Source organism: Octopus bimaculoides, chromosome 13, assembly GCF_001194135.2.
Source record: "Octopus bimaculoides isolate UCB-OBI-ISO-001 chromosome 13, ASM119413v2, whole genome shotgun sequence".
Lineage (NCBI taxonomy): Eukaryota > Metazoa > Mollusca > Cephalopoda > Octopoda > Octopodidae > Octopus > Octopus bimaculoides.
Genome location: NC_068993.1, coordinates 1,399,207 through 1,418,714, shown reverse-complemented (window position 1 = coordinate 1,418,714; position 19,508 = coordinate 1,399,207). Strand labels below are relative to the sequence as shown.

The window sequence follows — 19,508 nt, the reverse complement described above, 5'->3', positions numbered from 1 at the left end:
TGTGTGTGTGTGTGTTTGTGTTTGTCCCCCAACATCGCTTGACAACCGATGGTGGTGTGTTTACGTCCCCGTAACCTAGCGATTCGGCAAAAAGAAACCGATAGAATAAGTACTAGTCTTACAAAGAATAAGTCCTGGGGGTCGACTAAAGGCGGTGCTCCAGCATGGCCGCAGTCAAATGACTGAAACAAGTAAAAGAGTAAAAGAGAGAGAGAGAGAAGTATATTTTTCGTTTATTTGAGTCACTAACATTTATCAGTAATTTTTTTTTCATCAATTAAGAGAAAAATTCTATCACGTTGATCACCTTGAGTTGTTTCCCTTAGTTGATTCCACAGTTATCTCCCTTCGTTACTAAGCTTACCAATGTAAACAAACATTAAACAAGCTTGGATTCCCAAATTGATTCTTTACTTCATTCCAATGAGTTTTACGTAATCTCTATTAAAGTGATGGTTTTTATTTCAGAAAAAACTCTGAGGGCATTTCTAGGAATTTTCAGCATTTGTCCAGCAAGTTTCTATTCCAAACGGCAACCTATTCAAATTGCTAGAGACATTTGCTATCAAACGAGGAACAATAGACGAGTGAATTCTTGGGCTGACAGTAAGTGACAACATGGAGACATCGTTTACTTCATTTCTTTTTACATTTTGACTCTTTGATTCTGAAAGTTTAAGAATATGGTTCGGAGAGAACTATCAGTATATCTATTGCTAGAATTCCCATGTATTAAGTAAACACACCTTCGCTCTGGGATGAAATGCAAAGTTGGCTGCAATAAATGATCAACCCTTCTGTCCTCAAAATTACAATCTTGTGCCAAATTTGGCAATTATCATTCTCATTATTATTATTATTATTATTGTTTTACTTCTCAGAAAGTTCGGTCTTGTTTGTTCTGGTAGATTCTGTGAGAGCGGACAGCAGGCTGCCGTCAGAAGTCTCATTCTGCACATTATACGCTATGATATTTGGTTGTTAATTATCGTGGGAGACATTCAACATCTGAGTACCAATCTCCAGTTCATTAAGGTGTTGATCTAGTGGAATCATTAGAGCAAAAGTGTCCGGTGGCAATTCTTCTGATTTGTTACAATCTGAGTTCAATTTCTGCCTGTGTCAACTTTGCCTTTCATCCCTCCAGGATCAGTAAAGTTCGGGGGTCAGAATCCCAGTACTTGACTGGAACTGAACAAACATTGGCAACATGAATTATTTCTTTTTCTTAATCCTATATAAGTGCCTTTGTTAATTAATTCAAGTTGCCAATCACTTGCAATACTGCTATTTAAATTTGAAGAGACCAATTTAGTTCCACCCTAATTTATGTTGATACTAGCTCTGGCTATAAGATACTAGTCTCTCTGTGGCCAAGGAAATGAGCGACTGATCTCTGATGAAGTGGTAAATAATCAGCCAAATTTGGTTCCATCTGCCAATTTGTTTCAATAACGGAATACAAATCAAGGAGGTTAGTGATTTCAAGTAACTTGAACCCTGCATTGCTAACAAAGATATCCTTACATACAAGGGACTAGCTTAGAGTACCTTTAACAAGCTGTGAAACATTTAGCAATCAAGTATTTTATCAAAGTCAACAAGGCTGGTCTTTTGCTTTCCTGGCCACTGCTATCAAACTGAACAGAAGGCCATAATGGATGTTATATTTTGGAGACTTCTGTACCTTATTAAAAGAAGAAAACCACTCGAATACATTGGTGTTATCGGTAGAGATCACACAGAACATGGAACTGAGGGTCTACCAAAGGTAATGGTAGACAGAAGTTCATGGAACAACAGTGTGAGATGCAGCTTGACTGTGGCTGTTTGAAGAAGAATCACAGGAAATAGTGAAGCTGATCTGTCTTCTTGGTCACAAAAAGGAAAACCGATTTAAACACGGAATCTACTTTTACACATCTAGGTCATAACTGTGTGTTTTATAAAAAAAACATTTATTTTACTTATTTTTCCTAATGTCGTATAATTAATTCTATTAATACATCGCATACACATTTGCATGTGTGTGTGTATCTAATGTATGTATGTATGTCAATATCTGTTTCAGGTTCTTCTATTGAAACATGACTGAAAATACCACAGAAGCAGCGTATCTACCTCATCCTCTTTCTTCACATCTTTATAAAGTTCCATTATCGGTGTGGAAGCTGATAGAACAGACAGTCCCAGATTCTGAGAGACAAGAAATCAAGAATATTTTAGGTGTTGGTTTGGTTGAAGAAAGTATTCAACTCCAGAATGAGGTGAATATATACACCAGTCACTTGTGTATAATGTGAGGAATATGTATATATATATATATATATATATATATATATATACTTGTTTGGAGAACAAATTGCTTTTCCACCTTCTTTCTGCCTCTTTATAGTCTGGTTCCAAATGCTGCCAAAGTCAACTCCAGCTCCAGGAACGGTAAAATAAAGTGCTAGTATTGGGGTAGATGGTACCAACTAACCCCCACCTTTAAATTGGTGGCTTGTACCTCAATTAGAAACCATTATTATTATTATTATTATTATTATTATTATTATTACTGGGGTGGTAAGCTGGACGAGATGGTTAGCAGCATGTCGTCTGTTGTTATGTGCTGAGTTCAAATGCCACTGGGGCTGACTTTGCCTTTAGGGATCAATGAAATAAATACCAGTTAAGCACTGGGGTCAGTGTAATCAACTCCTCCTCTCCAGCCCAAACTTGCTGGCCTTGTGCCAAAATTTGAAGGCATTATTATTATTATTATTATTATTAATTCATCCTCATCATCATCATCATCACCAACACAAAACTGGGAATAAATCAGTTTCAGATTTAGTGAGTCTAAATCCAGTTGAAATTTGAGAGTTCAGGCTTGTATTATAAACAAATGTTCTGTTTTTGCATAATATTGTTATTTTTGGAGACAGACTTTTATATATCAACATTTTTCCTTGCTTGTGTGTGTGTATATAATGTATATATAAATATATTGTAGCTTGAAACTTTGCAAGAGATTTTCAAAGAATATCAAGAAAGGAATCTGTCCCAAGTCACACTCAGAATTCCTGAACCTCCAACAGCAAGAGAGACTTTAATTAAGGAAATTGCTTTTCTGATCTCGAGTATCATAGAGAAGGCAGAGTATAATGGATTGTAAGTAATTACTGATTACTGTTTTAATTTCTTTAATTAACTGAATTATTATGCATCATCATCATCATCATTTAACGTCCGCTTTCCATGCTAGCATGGGCTGGACGATTTGACTCAGGACTGGCGAACCAGATGGCTACACCAAACTCCAATCTGATCTGGCAAGATTTCTACAGCTGGATGCCCTTCCTAATGCCAACCACTCCAAGAGTGTAGTGGGTGCTTTTTACGTGCCACCTGCATGAGGGCCAGTCTGGCGGTACTGGCAACGGCCATGCTCAAAATGGTGTTTTTTACGTGCCACCTGCACAGAGTCAGTCCAATGAATTGTTCACATGCCACCCTATATATATTACTACGTATTATCTTAATTATTTTAATTGTCCTAATTATCCAATATCTAGTTAATTTCATTGCTCAAAAATCTATATTAATTCAAGACTAAGAAATTAAACTAATTCTACATCATATTGGTCTATTTTAGGGATTCCAGTCAAGTACTATCGAAATATAACAAAGAAATCCGTGACTATGTTTCACAACAGCAAGGTAATCTCTGCTTTCTTTTACTTCTATGTTGTTTTCTAACAGTGTTACTCTAGTAGTGCCAGCTTAGACTAGGCTCCACTGATGAGGTCTGATAATACTGAAACATATCCAGAGTTATCACCTTTCTGCCAAAGATCAGAATCACTCCATTATATTGTTTGTAATTTTAATTTCCAGAATTGTCTCCCTTGCTTGTCTTATACAGAATTACCTTTTAAAGTAATTATTTCCCTCTCATTACAGCTGTAATTTTCTTTGATTAAAATATTTAGGCTCTCTATATCAATTAGGTCAGTACCGAGTTTATCATTATTGTTCCATGTTTGTCTTGTAATACCAAATCCATCAACATCAATACCAAGTTTTGAATATATCTTGAAGTATGAAATTATTGTTTTGCAGAAATTTACCAAGAAACAAAGCAATATGATTCCATTTCACCTGTGATGAGTAAAAACCAATCAATATCTTCAAATATTAATCAGTGAGTAGAAATATTCTTTCACATTTTTCATAGAGCTTCTCGGGAAAAAAATTCCAGTAAATGTTAGACTTTTGTTTATAGATAAACCATTCTTTCATCATTGGTGCTGCTAAGTTTTCTATTAAAGTCTATCAACGGAACACAGCGGAAGATTTCATCCTTGATAGAATAAGTCTGCTGGGACCAATCTCTAAGATAGACAAAATCTTAAACTGAGTAGAGAAGATTAATAACATACTCAACCTCATCAATCTTCAGTAAAGCAGTAGAACCTGCCACCATTACTGCCATTGCCAATACCATTATGGAGAGAGAGATGACAAAGGGACATTGGGTTGCAGGTGGAAGAGTTGGAAAGACAAGATGGGATGTCGTTTGGTTCACTGGAGTGAGTGGATATGGAGATGAATTAATGTAATGTGTGGGTGGGGAGCACATAATACACAGCACTTCTGGACCTTAATATCACTGAGGTGGTTGGGTCTTCTCAAGAACCTCATATCACCAGATACCATGGTTGATTGTCATCTCCTCTGTTAAGTTCAATATCCTGAGATCAGATCTCACTACTTCATACCAAGTCTTCTTGCGTCTCCCAATCCTGTCCATTTTAAGTGATTGGCACTACTTTCTAATGTTTTATGAAATTTTCTCAAGAAATGCTTTCTAATGTGTACATATTTTCCACTGCAGATGTTCGAATTCAATGAAAGATGAAATCCAAGCCATGATACATTCCTTGGATTACTTAAAGATTGATGATGTTGCACAAGAATTAAGGTCAGTTCTCGAATCAATTTTCCAAAATATATGTTATTGAACTCAGCAAAGTAGTGTTGATGCTTTATCTCTTGTAACTTAGCAGTTTGGCAAACAGAAATCAATTAAACAAAATCCGGGTTAGTATGCAGTGCCCTGGTATGTTAATGGAAGAAATTTTTTAAGGATCTTCAAATGAAGCTATTGAATGTAATTCGCATAAGAATCATGATTACAGTTTATTGTTTCAGCTGAATTTTGAATTATTTTTGATTCCTGGTTTTTGTGACTTTCTTCCGTAGATCAAGACTAGAAGATGAAATAAGACAACTTCTTAGAAATATTGAGCTTCTACAGAATAATTTAGATGTCACAGAACAATCAGTGTCTGAAACTGTTTCCACTTCCAAGAAAGTAATTCCTACAATCTCAGGTGAGATATTTCTGGGTTGATTTCTTCATTTTGCACACCAATTTTCTGCCAAGTTTTGTATTTATGTGCCTTGGTTAGAGGTTTAATCATAATAATGATGATTGAGGAGAGAGGACAAGATAGAGGCAGACATGTTGAGGAATACACTTTGAAAGCACATGGCTCTGAGTTTAATTCCACTGTATGGCACACCTGGGTTTCAGGTACATGCCACCCACATCAACATCAGATTGTGGCTGCAGTGCATGGGAATTGGCAGATGGAATCTCTTTGGAAATACATCAAATATAAGTATATATATATATATATATACTCTGCTGAGTGGTTGGTGTTAGGAAGAGCATCCAGCTGTAAAAATCCTGCCAAAACAGCCACAGAAGTCTGGTATAGGCTCCTGCCTGGCCGGCTCTTGTGAAACCATCCCACCCATGCTAGCATGGAAGGTGGACGTTAAATGATGATGATATATGAGGTGTGCTAAAAACTTCCTGGCTTTAAGGGTATTGTGAAAGGCCTGGTTGGAGGCCCAACCTTCCAAGTTCTTTTACAAGGCTTCGGAAAACTGAAGACCTGCTGCAATAAGTGTGAATCAGAGGGGAAGATGTTGGATAAAACCATAATTAACTAATTCACCTGTATTCTTTTACCTAAAGCCAGGAACTTTTCAGCACCCCCTCGTATATATAATCAAAAAATGGACAACGATGATCACACACACACATAGACTAGTTCATCTCCTATGAGAGGTTCTGTAAACTTCTGCCTTAGATGTGTGCATAAATGTCATTATTGCAATGTGTTGATTGTTACCTCTCTTTAACTTCAAACAAAATTTGACCTTTGGCAAAATAAGTCCTATCAATATTTATGATGTCGTAAGTTTATATCATAAACACTGTCATATATTTAGGACGTAGTAGTAGTAGTATATTTATTTTGTGTGACTATTTTTTTATGTAATTTGTTTTTTTTTTTTTTTTTTTTTTTTTTTTCAGAATTACGTCTTGAAAGAAAACTTTTAGAGGAGGAATTACTGAAAGAATCAACCAGCAGGAAATCCACACCGTCACCCAGTTCTGCACTCAAGCTACCAGCTAAGTAAGTATAGCTTCCCAACCACAAGGTTTCAGGTTCAGTCCCACTGTGTGGCACCGCAGGCAAGTGTCTTAAGCCTTAGACACATACATTGTGTGTATATATATATATATATATATATATACACAACAAGATTCTTTCAGTTTCCACCTACCAAATCCACTCACACAGCTTTGGTCAACTTAATTGTATAAAGAAAGCATCATCATCATTTAACGTCCGTTTTCCATGCTGGCATGGATTGGACATTTTGATAGGAGCTGGCAAGGCTAGGAGCCACACCAAGTCCCTCTGTCTGCTTTGGCATGGTTTCTATGGCTGGATGTTGCCCTTCCTATTGGATGCCAACTATTGTACAGAGTATACCAGATGCTTTTTATGTGGCACCAGTCACTCTTTCCTGAGTTGAAAATACTAAAATCTTAAGATCAAAAGAGCATAAAAATGTTCATTTTTCTAGGCACGACGGTTCATATTAATAGAGAATGGTTTTCTAAAGAGAATTAGACAACACAGAGTGAAATATGGTCAGAATGTGCAATATTGGCAAAGCATCATCCTAGTTTTAACAAACAACAACTTTTGTTTTCAGAAAACCAAACCGAAATGTGGATGCTGTTGACAAGAATATCAAGAAACCAAATTCCAGTGAAAATCTATGCTTAGGCTTCTCCCAGTACCGATTTTTACCTCATCCTCCAGGTCATGGAAAACCCAAAGAAAATTCTGCTGAGAAATTCAGAAGAATGATATATAATTCCAGGTCAACTCAGTGAGTAAAGCCAAAATAAATAATCTGGCGCCAAATATAATGATTCAAACCTAGGTTTGGTGAGATAATCGTTTTTTTTTTTATTATAATTTACAAAGATTTCAATGTGTAATGCTTTAGAAATTCACCTTTAAATTTTGAATTTGCAACCAGCAGTATAAATGCAGGTGTGCCGCCAATAACTGTGAAGCTGGCAAAAAGAAAGAAAAAAAAATGAGATTCGAAATTGTTTTAGACCAAACAGCATTAAACCAAGTTAGTATAAGAAATGAAACTAAAATGGTTTACTGGAAGAATAAGACAAATTAATGGACAAAAGAAACATAACCAATTTCTCATTTTTAAGCAGAAAATGAAACTTTAACCTAGCATCATTTTACTGAAGTAATATTCTTTGTTAATATAATGAACTGGTAGAAATATAATTCCTACAGTTCTGTTCAACTGATGTCATGGAACCTAGCCACAATGTTCCTCATAAACCTATGTGATCTTAGTTCACCTAAAATTGTAATTCTAGTTGTGATGATCTCTAATCCTAAACTTATCTTCATGCTTAATAAATCTGTCTGGTGTATTTTAATTTTTATTTAAAGAACACTACTATCGTTAGCAATAAAAATACAATTTGAAAGTTTTTCATTGATGTAAGATTGAGGTAAAGAAAAGTTAAAAAGTTAATTTCAATAAAAATATTAACAACAAAATCCATGTTTTTTTTTTTTTTTTGTCACTAACAATTTCATGTTTAAAATAATATATGCATAACAAAGAAACAAAAATATTAATTAGGAAAAACAAAAAGTTAATTGAGATGAAAACACATCACTTAATTATTCACCGAGTGAGAGAGTGAGCACGCGTACGCATGTGTGTGTATGCATATATGTATACTGGTGTCATGCAAATGGCACCTGTGCCGGTGTCACATAAAAAGCACCCATTGCACTCTGTAAAGTGGTTAGTGTTAGGAAGGGCATCCAGCCATAGAAAACCGTGCCAAAACAGACTGGTATCTGCCGCAGCCTCCCAGCTTGCCAGCCCCTGGTCAAACCATCCAACCCATGCCAGCATGGACAACCGACGTTAAATGATGATGATATTTATTAAGGTACTTACTTTTCATGTTGTAAAATTTCAAGCAATGACTTTTCAGGAGGAATTCTAAACAGACTTTCTGTTTTGTTTTCTTCAAAATATATCTGGAAATACATGATAATAATTCTTTATGTAGCACAATTGTCTCTAAGGAATCAACGCTACATATCTCAGACTCTAAATTATTATTATTATTATTATTCAGGTGGCCTGCTGGCAGAACCATTAACACATTGGACAAAATGCTTAGCAGCACGTCTTTCTGTAATCGACTTACCCCCTACATAAAAAAAAAACCTTGCTGGCCTTGTGCCAAAATTTGAACCCATTATTGTTGTTGAATAAGGTGGCAGAACAATCAGTATCAGACACATACCTTGTGGTATTTATTCTGGCTAATTGCCTCCTAAGTTCAAATCCTGCCAAGGTCAACTGTGACTGTCCTTTATTCAGGGTCAATAAATAAAGAACGAGTCTATACTGACAAACAAGCAAAGTTGTTGGAGAACCAGGATGCTCTGCAGCATAGAGTCTGAATCCTTTTATTCTGAGTTCAAATCCAGCTGTGGTCTCCCTGGGTCTGTTGCCCCTGTTCATCCCCCATCACCTGGTCCCTGTGTGCCTTTAATGGAGTCCTCTCTTTGGCAAACATTTAGACCCTCCTTGCTCCCTTCCAACTTCTGTCAGAGACCTTTAAAAAAGTCATGAGCATTGTCTTTCTTCCTGATTAAGCAATTAAAAAATTCCTTACAACAATTAAATGATAACAGGAAATTAAATATAATTAGATTTTCTAAAGAATTCTTAAGAATTTAATAATTCTGCTGTTACCTCAATGTTTTCAGGAACATACTTGTGTTCTTCATCCCAAGGAACCGTACAAGATTGAAACATTTCCAAAATATGGTCAGAAAAGCTAGAAAAAAAGCAACAGAGTAATTAAATTAATTTTAATATGCAAAATACAAATTATTGAACCATTCCAAACACATCTAATATGGAGAATAGAATTACTAGAGATTCACATTTATTTGTGAAACAATGGTTGTTGATGTATTTCTTAATATCAAATCGTGTTTTAGGAAACAAGAGAAATAAAGTTGTATTTGAGGCAGACTAGAGAGAACCTTTTGTTTTTTTATTATTATTTTTGGTCCCTTTGGTTTACTGCCTGATTGTCATCAAAGAAGTGTGATAAGGAATTTATCAGACTGACAGAACCAAAGCTCTTGATACACCAAATATAGTAAGGAAGATAAAATCATCAGCTGACTGCAATGGACACTTAGAAGTGAATTCCTTGACCATACAGCCCAGCTTGTGCCTTCTGCATTATAAATTGATATTGTACAAAACTCTTCAAAATTTACTAAATCTACTGAGTGTAAAGAGACAGAACTATAAGAGGCACAGGTGTGTCATAGATGCAGGTGTGGCTCTGTGGTTAGGAAGCTTGATTCTCAAACACAGGGTTCTGGGGAAATATTACCTTTAGGTAAAGGCTTGTGACAAAGGGCATCTGGCCATAGAAAATCTGCCTCAACAAGTTCCTTCTGACCCATGCAAGCATGGAAAAGTGGACATTAAAATGATGATGATAATGATGTATAAATAAACATATAGAAATATAAATATGTACCAATGGTTTTCACTGAAGCTCTCAATGAAATCAGTTTGGTTATATTCTGGATACATAAACAAAACTGGCCAATGGAGAAGTCCTGCATCATCAAGGTAAACTTTGGCACCACCTGGATTACTTCCTTCCAGATCTGATAAACTTAAAATAGTTTTTCCATTCTGTTTGTCAGTCTTCATTTTGATATGTCGTTTCTGAAAATAACAGCAGGAATAAAATTTTGAGAAACTTTTTATCTGAACAATGAATGAGAAAAGAACTTGGGGAAACCCAATGATTTGGTGTTGAAATGTGAATATAATAAAAAAACATGACTGGTCGTAGAATAAGCAGAATTTCAAAAGCCATGTGAGTTGCTTGTTTTGTAATACATAACATAGCTGGGTCATCAGTGAAGATCTGGAGCCAAACGTTACACATTACATACAAGGCTGAGCTACAGCTGAACGGTTTATACCATGAGACTAACCTGGAGCTCAACAACAACAATCGGATGATATCAAACAAAACATAAAACTTACATGAATTTCTTTAAACAGTTTCGATTCTAAACCATCAGCTTTCCTCTCTTGTAATTGTTGTTTACGTAAATCACGGTCTTGGATTTTCTACAAAAGAAATGCTTTGTAGAAATGGTATCGTCTGCACAACAAAGGCCAATCAAACAGGAGGGTGGAAACTCTAAATTCCAAATTGACACAGAGGACATGAAACACTGTCCAAGTTACGCTAGCATTGAAAAATGGATGTTAAATAAATGCACTAATAAACATGAAACCTCAAATGTGGGTGGCACGATAAAATGTAGCCAGCCTACGTTGCAATGGTTAGTGATAAAAAGGGTATTCAACCAATAAACCTGTGTCGACATCATTACAATTACATATATAAAACACTAATTGCATATAAAAGGACTGCTACTCTGTTACTGAGGTGGTTAGGTGTGAACATCTGGCCAAGTGTGACAAACACTTTCAATGTCATGAGACAACAGCACCAACTTTCATCTTAAGTACAGAATACAGACATCAAACAATCCTCACCTACCATTGGAAACTCTCCTCTTGCTGTCAAGAGCAAAAATTCAGGGGCACAAAACAACGGTAGATGTGTGCAGTGTACAGAAGGTAACATGAAGCAAAACTCCTCATGTGTAAGGTGCACATATATAATTCCTGTGGGGACATAATACAGGAACGGGTAGAAGAGGAATATTGTTGGCAGAGAAATGGTTAGATAAAGAGAGGTGGTCAGAGTATGAGATAAAATGATGATTAAGTTTAGATCAGTCATAGACAACAGAATAGCAACAGTGATGCCAACATTCACAGCTTTTATAAGGACTGACAGATGAGGCCCTTCTGTAAGTAACTTCGATCCTAAGTGATAGCATTATCATGGATGCACAGAGGAAAGATGAGGATGTCTAAAATGGTGTACATAATACATCATGGAAGACATTAAGGTGTTACCTGGTGTTACAGGTACAGAGATTGAGAAGCCAGGGAGGATGAAGGATAAATACACGACGACTAACACAAGTGGAAGGAATTTGTAGGGGAGGAAGATAAAAAAAAAAGACATTAGATGTAGTAGTGGAACTTCAAGATGATGGCAAAAGGATTGCAACAAATGGTGAGATGAAGGACAAGAAAAGACCAGGTTTAAGCATGGGAAAACAGAAGAAGAAATTATGTAAAAAATTACCAAAAATATCAGAAAATAAATTACCTTTAATTTTAGTGATTTCTCTTTTAAAGCAGAAAGTTTCTCATTTTCAGGTTCAAAATAAATTATGAGTCAAGGAATGTAATTTTAGAGACATTTGAAAGACATCTTTGAAAGTGTTTAGTCAAAGAGAAATCTTTAAACTAATTGATAAAGGATATTTTCAAACCAGCTTCACACCATTTAATAGCGTCTGAGAATTTCTTCAGTTCAATGCAGCACTGAGATCCTTGTCAAAACAAGAAGATATACACAGATAATGAGAACATAGAAGAAATGATACGAGTAAACACACACACACACACACATATATATATATATATATATATATAGAGAGAGAGAGAGAGTGGCGATGGTTGAATGGTTAAAAGGTTCATGGGTTCGATTCCAGTGTAGCATCTTCGGTAATTGTCATTTTCTCAGAGCCTCAGACCAACCTATACTTTGTGAGTAAAAATGGGTAAATGGAAACTGTATAGAAGCCCTTTGAATGGGTTGTACCAGTAATTAAAAAGGTTCAGCCTTTTCAAACACTGTGTTACACTGGTTCTATTAGAGAACTGTGTTAAGGGTAACACATGTGTGCAAATACTCAGCCAAGGACGTGTTTATTCAGGGGCGGGTAACTCAGTCGATCAAACAAGTGTAAATCCTCATCACTGAACAAAAGAGATCCACTAAGACACACACACACACACACATTTAGTGTTAGCTGTTGGCAAAAAAAAAAAAAAGAGTACTCAATACCATAGTTTTATTTTGGTGAACTGGTATCTATCTTATTGACTTAAGACAAGAGTTGAACTCAGAAGAGAAGCAGATGTAATTATATACTTCAAGACATTTAATAGCACATGTCTGTCCTATGTCTGTCATTTTACCATTTTAATATTTGTTTAGAAATTTAAACAACAGAACTCACCTCTGATGAAGGCTTTCAAATACTGTTCCTTGAATTTACAGGCCATGACACAGTCAAATAAAGCATAACCAAAGTTTCCTGAAATAGCAACAGTCATAATACATTTAGAAATGATGCCAAAAACAAGAAATGGTTTTGGTCTTTAAAACATGCTGACACAATCTGAAGATCAGAGAAACTAAAGGTTTCAAAAAAGAGAAAAAAGAGCAATGCTCCACTCGCTTTTTTTATTGGTATGGTTGACATGTTGCTTCATGTGATGGCCTCACTGAAGGCTAAAAACGGTAAGCTGGGGCCCAAAAGATTGTTTCTGTCAGGAGAGAGAGGCTGGTGGAAGGAGGTGAAGAGTAGGAACTGATACCCAAAAACCCTAACAGTTCCACCTGACCACCACCCTGGAGTGGTATTATGCATTTGGACCCTGAAAGGATCAAAGGCAAAGCTGACCTGATAGGATTTGAATTCAGAGCACAGAGAGCTGGAGCAAATACCACAAGGCATTCTACCTGATACTCTACTGTCTCTGCTACCAATTCTTTATCATTAAGGAACAGAACTAAATACCTGAAGAAATTTAACATCATCATCATTCATATTGATTATCGTCATTTCGTAACTATTTTCCATGATGGAATGGATTACAAGAGTCTGTTGTTTGGATAAGGTACCGTTTAATATTAGGAATGGGCATGGCACCTTGCGCAAGTGTTCTAGGCTGACCAAAGCTTTGTGAGTGGATTTGGTAGACAGAAATTGAAAGAAACCTATCTTGTGAGTGTGTGTGTGCTTGCATGTGTGTGTGCATGTGTATGTATACAGAGCGATGTTGCTTGTTTCCAGTCTTCCATGAGAGAATGTTTATCAATCAGTTTTTCTTTACTTACCAAGTTGATAATTAGAAGCTGCTCTATTACAATATAACGAAGCATTTAACATCCTGTCCGGTGCTTGAACCTTGATTCCTTCAGTGTAATTTGCAATAGCTGTACGATAGTCTTGTTTTTTGAACAGATAATTTCCTTCTTCCTTAAAACTGTCTGCTTTCACTGTAAGTAAATTGAAAACAAAATGGAATTCTCAAAAACTCATCAAAAACGAATTTGGAAAAAAAAAAATTAGCGAAAGATTTTGTTTGAATTTTGGAGATGAGCAACTATTGTTATTATGAGTGCAGGCATGGCTGTGTGTCTGAAAAAAATGTACAGGGTTCGATTTGTTTGACTAAAAACTCTTTAAGGTGGTGCTCCAGCATGGCTGCAGTCTAATGACTGAACCAAGTAAAAGATAAACATACCTGAAACAGTTACAACATCAGAACTGGAACCTTATAAATCTTATCAATAAAATGAACTCTGTATACGTTTTTTCTCATAATTTACCCCAAAAGAAGACATAAGTGAAGTTCCAGAACCATGACTATAAAATGGCAACTGGTGGAAATGCGAAGTGGACGGGCATCAGATGACAGAATTGTAAGAGAGTTCAACAAAGACTTTGAGATATTTGGTTACATTCCTTCAAGTTTTGGTGGCATTTAAATTTGGAACCACATAACTTGATTAATTCTTGTTCATGTAGAAGATTTCTGTTGCCAATAGATCCTAGCAACAAAATTCCTCACAACTACCAAAATGTGAGCAGTTCCACTGACCAAGTATTTCATTGATCTTGAAATGATGAAAGATAATGTCAACCATGGCAGGAATGAAACTCAGAATGTAAAAGACTCTGGCCAAATATGGCACAGGATTTTCTTGCTCAACAATTGTAGCAATCCATTTTCCTGGTGAAACAAAATTGATTTTAAAAAGGTTTGATCCCTTACAGAAGGGCCTCTTCCCCAGATAGAAAATTTTGATTACACACAGAAGGGACTGACCCTTATGCAAAAGGGATTGACTATACTTACTGACAGGGTTTTCACATTCATACTTCAGGGCCTGCAGAGCTTCAACAGCTGGATGAAGGGGTTTGGAAGGATCAATTTCTTTCAAAAAAGCCGGATGGGTTTCTAATTCCTGTAAGAATTTTCATTAATTAATTAATTAATGCTGAATTACTTTTTATAAAATAATTGAAAACTGAATTACAAACTTTATGGTTATCAACTCTTCTACTAACTGGATGAAAGACAAGGGGAGAGAGAGAGAGAGAGAGAGAGAGAGAGAGAGAGCGGAGGAGGAGGAGAGAGTTGATATTCTTTTACATCCATTTTCTCATTCCATCCATCTTTGTAAATCTTTGACATTTGTGTCTTTATTTGCTACTTTGGTTAATGAAGGCAGCCATTTGCTGTGTGGTCAAGATGTCCAAAGCCCAGCTGTGACTGAGTAGTTAACGTTTGACCTGCAACTCTTTGGTCCCAGTGAGTGACACCTTGGACAAGTGTCTTCTACCACAGCCACAAAGCAGCCAAACAGTTGTGACATTTTATAGATGGAAACTGTACTGAAGCTTCTCAGAGAGATCATTCCACTTAACGAGTAGCAGACTTAATCCACAACCCAGTTCGCCACCACCACCTCCTTCCCCTCCTCCTTCTCCTGGCCTATGAGTGCCCTCAGAAGAGGCCACTCTGTTGCAAGCATTTGGGCTAAATGTGAGGAAAACTTCCTGCCTTTCTCTCAACAATCTTTGAGACCTTAGAAATAGTCACAAACCTGGCTCTTCCTTCTCTAAGCAAATCATTAAACAAGAAAATTAAAACAAGTTATTAGTGATGCTGTCATTAAACAGACAAGGTGCATACCTCCGAGGAGATGACATGGGTTATCTTTCCCCAAAATTTTGATACAAACACAGTAAACATGCATCATATTCACAGATACATTGAGTACATGTGTGTATGTGTGTATATATATAAATATATATATATATATATATATGAAGTTAACTGAACTCACAGCAACAATTTCTTCAAAACTTTTGTCTTCAGTTTCAGCAGTTTTCTTAGACTTTTTCATCATTTCATTCAGGAAGTCATCAAGTTCTTCATCGACTTTCTCAGCAATACTTTCTGTCAAGTTCTTTGATTCAGGCATGTTGGAAGACATTTTAAGCAACACTGTAACGAAATATAAAGATGAAAATAATATCAGACATTTACATATGTATGTGTGTGTGTGTAAATATATATATATATAGAGAGAGAGTATCTTACAGAAGTATGCCCACCCCTAAAAAATTTCAGAAAAAAATTGCCATTATCATCATCATCATCGTTTAACGTCTGCTTTCCATGCTAGCATGGGTTGGACGATTTGACTGAGGACTGGTGAAACCAGATGGTTGCACCAGGCTCCAATCTGATCTGGCAGAGTTTCTACAGCTGGATGCCTTTCCGAAAGCCAACCACTCCGAGAGTGTAGTGGGTGCTTTTAATTGCCACTGAAATTTTTTAGGGGTGTACATACTTCTCTGAGATACTGTATATATATATATATACCAGGCTTCTTAGAACTTTACTAGAGATGGTATTGCTGTAGCTGCAAACACAGGAAGTTCAACAATTTCTGATGAATCTATTTTTAAACTCACCACAATTAATGTTCATTTATGTTGTTTTTAATTTTAATGCTTCTTGGTTCCTGAAGTGTTTTAGTTTCTCATAATATCAGAGTCATCTTGGAATACCAAGACTTAATGTTGTTCATGATTAAGAGAAATAAATACTTTCATTTTGAAGGCTTCTGTTATGAGCTCACATTCATTAAAAATGCTTTAATTAGCGTATATTTGCAAGAGAAAAACAACTGTTGGCGAAGTTAGAAGTATTCAATTAGAAATAGTATAAAAAAAACATTAATTTTAAGATGTAAAAGTGTATGAGTCACTAGAAATAATGGAACTTCCTGTGTCTGCAAAAACAGTGGTAAATTTCCTATTTCTTTGAAAATATTCCATATTTCTCCCCATTTACCATATATCTATATGACGCAACACACACATGTACATATAAATGTATTTATTTTGGTCAAGTCAGTGTCAGTTTTGCCTGTCAGTGGACAGGGTCTTTAAGCAAAACCATCTCAACTATGGCATTAGGCACTTTTTTTTCAATAGTCAATATTAAATGAATTATAGTATAAGATGTGGATTCTGAGAATTGTGTGGCAATCACATAAAGCTCCTCTTACAGACTCAGCTATCAGAATACACAGTAATCCACTATAGAGAAGTGTAATGCAGAGTGTCCATACAACTGAAATCCAGAAGATCCAGTTGGTGAAATTATTTCATGAGGAGTATAGAGACCATAAAAAAGAATCAGGAAATATTAGAGGTGAATATATTTAATCACTTGTAAAAACTGTAAAGACCCCCTTTGGCCATGAATGACCATGGGATTTCACCTAGAAAGTTCCCTTCTAAGGCATACGTCCAGGCAAGGTTGTTTATGGAAGGCCAGCAGTCATCCATGCATACCAGATTCCTCTCTCCACGCCACCGATGTTATCCGTCTATCAAGTCTACTAACCCTGGGGCGAGAGTAGAAGACACTTGCTCAATATGCCACACAGTGGGACTGAACCCAGAACTATGGAGTTGGGAAGCAAACCTCTTGCCACACAGCCACGCTATATATCTAAATGTAGAAATAAACTAACAGCCAGATTCAAAAATATAACCCGAAAACTCATCGTTACCATCAATGAATCGGTTAAAGAACTTTTTTTTTTTTTTAGCGAAAGAAAAGAATACGCACACTAGGGGTTTAGGATTTTTGTTGTACCGAAAACGAGTGGTGTACGTCTTCCTTACCACCGCCTTAAGAAAAATAAAATAAAATAAAGTAAATAACAGGAGTTTATCAGGAGCCAAAACCTGTTTTAGGAATGGATCGGTAAAAGAAGACAATGTTTACTGATTGATGCGAAGAAATAATATTACGTGGTACAGAGGGGGGGGGGGGAAGAGAACCAAATAAATCTAACGTAATTAATAGGTTCGACTTAATTAGAACGTTATGCCTATTAATTAGTATCTGGATAATTACGTCTTTAGAAACTTTATATGATAAACAATAAAGTTATGTAAAAAGAACAACAACAAATAAATATGAATTACGGTGAAACGAGGGTGTGTATGTAGTCGAAGAAAATGCTAGAAATAGCAGTCGAATAACTTTCAGATTAAAGTTTAGTATGTTAAACGGGTGGAAGGACACTTCGCATAACGTAGTCCTAGACACTCTGTCTGAAACCAGACGGGATGGTCACAGTTGAAAATGCTATAGTTTGTGCTTAAATAACAATAACATGTTGCTAGTATAAAATAATCTTTTTCTATACATGACATACAGCAAAAAAAATGAGTTACATTTCTGGTTCTTTAGTTATTGCTAAATAAAAATAAATTATATTCTATAAAAACATGAAAAAACAGAATTTACCAATTCCAAAACACGTGCAGAATGAGTGAGATTTGTCTTCCTTGGTTACCGGTGTAATGTTCCCTCACAAATAAATTTCCACCTCAAACCTGTTTCTTGAACATTTCATTCGTAACTTTCTAATCTGTTTAGCATCAAAACTCACCCAGAATCAACTCACCACAGCATAAAAAAACTTTCCGCATTTTAAAACTACATTGAATTAGAATCGATAAATGGTATTTTTCTTAAATATATAAAAAAAAAAATAACACCAAAACAAAGGGAATTCGAAAAATTTAATTTGAAACTTGAACTAAAACAATTAAAAGCAAAACTTAAAGCTGAATATTCATTAAAGGCGATGCCGAGATATTGACCAAAATTACATAGAAATATCTTGAAATACTAAAGAGTAAATTTATTCAATAAAATCGTCATTGGCTTCCACCACAGACGACTTTAGAATCTCCTGCAACTCTTCTGGACGGTCTCCTTGTTTAAGTTGGTCAATGCTGCCATAATCCTTGCCTTCAGTTTATCTTTGGTGTTACAAGGAGTTTTATAGAACTCCACTAAATCTGTAGAGTGTATTCTGAATGCCAGGAATTAAACCAAGAATTTATTTCAAACTGCCAGCAGACACTATTTCATGTAACCCAACCAAGGGTAAGAGGGTCCATTGAATTTTATGGGGTCCTCAAAGAACTCTTTTATATGTGACAAGTTCGTTTTGGGACCAGTATTGCATGAGCAGATAAATATTGTTATTGTTTAGTTCCAGACCATCTCAGGCTTGAACAAATCTATGATCAAAGGCATTCCAGCCATGACCCTCATGCGTTTTTATGTGTCAGAGACTACACTGTCCAATACACTCTTCCTTTCATTAAAGCAATAGGGTGTGATTTAAAGGTGATTTGGCTGTTATTTCTAGCAAATTGGCTGATACCATAAAGACTCCCTCATTGTTGTGTTCCTCTATTTACACACCAGTGTATCCTTATTTCGACAAACTACCTCGTTAGTGATTAAATGAGCCTTTCTCTAAGAAGTTTAACAACAACCTACATTCACTCAAAATGTCAGTGTGGAGTAAAAATGATAATAATTAAAATATTATCCATCAAAACCATTTAGTTGCAGCTATTTCAATGGGATTGAATTTCAGTAGAAGTCTAACAGTTTTCCTTCCAATTAAAACCTCATAACACTTCCCTTCTACAAGGAATGGGTAAATGTTTTAACAATCCTCTCCATTGTATCCTGTCTCTTGCACACCCACACACACAAACACACACACACATGTTGTCAAGGTCAAGTAGTATACAACTGGTTTTGGCATGCATATATATATAGATAGATAGATAGAGAGAGAGAGAGAGAGAGAGAGAGAGAGAGAGAGAGAGAGAGAGCTATATGCCATAACTAGTAATATACTGCTTGATAATATAATGTGTGTATATATATATGTATATGTATGCATATATATATGCATATAT

General features: G+C 35.9%; 2 protein-coding genes across 4 annotated transcripts in view; one reads left to right on the top strand and one right to left on the bottom strand.

Moving 5' to 3' along the window:
• Positions 1-18,156, bottom strand: part of LOC106868067 (tetratricopeptide repeat protein 4) — a 27,402-nt gene extending 9,246 nt beyond the window's left edge. Inside the window, exons 1-13 of one of the 3 annotated variants that reach the window (XM_014913180.2) lie at positions 18,028-18,156; positions 17,341-17,402; positions 15,539-15,699; positions 14,545-14,653; positions 13,520-13,681; positions 12,636-12,713; positions 11,875-11,942; positions 11,717-11,773; positions 10,507-10,593; positions 9,986-10,179; positions 9,178-9,262; positions 8,368-8,450; positions 7,304-7,438 (exon numbers count right to left, since the gene is read on the bottom strand). In XM_014913180.2, the coding sequence (XP_014768666.1) occupies positions 7,339-7,438; positions 8,368-8,450; positions 9,178-9,262; positions 9,986-10,179; positions 10,507-10,593; positions 11,717-11,773; positions 11,875-11,942; positions 12,636-12,713; positions 13,520-13,681; positions 14,545-14,653; positions 15,539-15,688 (1,173 nt within the window). In that variant the 5' untranslated portion in view covers positions 15,689-15,699; positions 17,341-17,402; positions 18,028-18,156 and the 3' untranslated portion in view covers positions 7,304-7,338. Of the gene's footprint in view, positions 1-7,303; positions 7,439-8,367; positions 8,451-9,177; positions 9,263-9,985; positions 10,180-10,506; positions 10,594-11,716; positions 11,774-11,874; positions 11,943-12,635; positions 12,714-13,519; positions 13,682-14,544; positions 14,654-15,538; positions 15,700-17,340; positions 17,403-18,027 lie in introns of those variants that run through there. The other 2 variants (XM_014913179.2, XM_014913181.2) reach the window with 2 other exon arrangements.
• Positions 349-7,831, top strand: LOC106868069 (coiled-coil domain-containing protein 24). Its single transcript, XM_014913182.2, has 9 exons — positions 349-606; positions 2,072-2,267; positions 2,999-3,156; positions 3,641-3,705; positions 4,108-4,189; positions 4,883-4,969; positions 5,251-5,381; positions 6,377-6,479; positions 7,069-7,831. The coding sequence occupies exons 2-9, from the start codon at positions 2,088-2,090 to the stop codon at positions 7,250-7,252; spliced, it is 990 nt and encodes a 329-aa protein (XP_014768668.1). The 5' UTR covers positions 349-606; positions 2,072-2,087; the 3' UTR covers positions 7,253-7,831.
• Positions 18,157-19,508: the final 1,352 nt, after the last annotated feature.

Coding starts and splice junctions, on each gene's coding strand:
- LOC106868069 (XM_014913182.2), top strand. CDS start 2,088: ATGACTGAAAATACCACAGAAGCAGCGTATCTACCTCATCCTCTTTCT. Junction 4,190..4,882: donor ATATCTTCAAATATTAATCA/GTGAGTAGAAAT, acceptor TTTCCACTGCAG/ATGTTCGAATTCAATGAAAG. Junction 4,970..5,250: donor GATGTTGCACAAGAATTAAG/GTCAGTTCTCGA, acceptor TTTCTTCCGTAG/ATCAAGACTAGAAGATGAAA.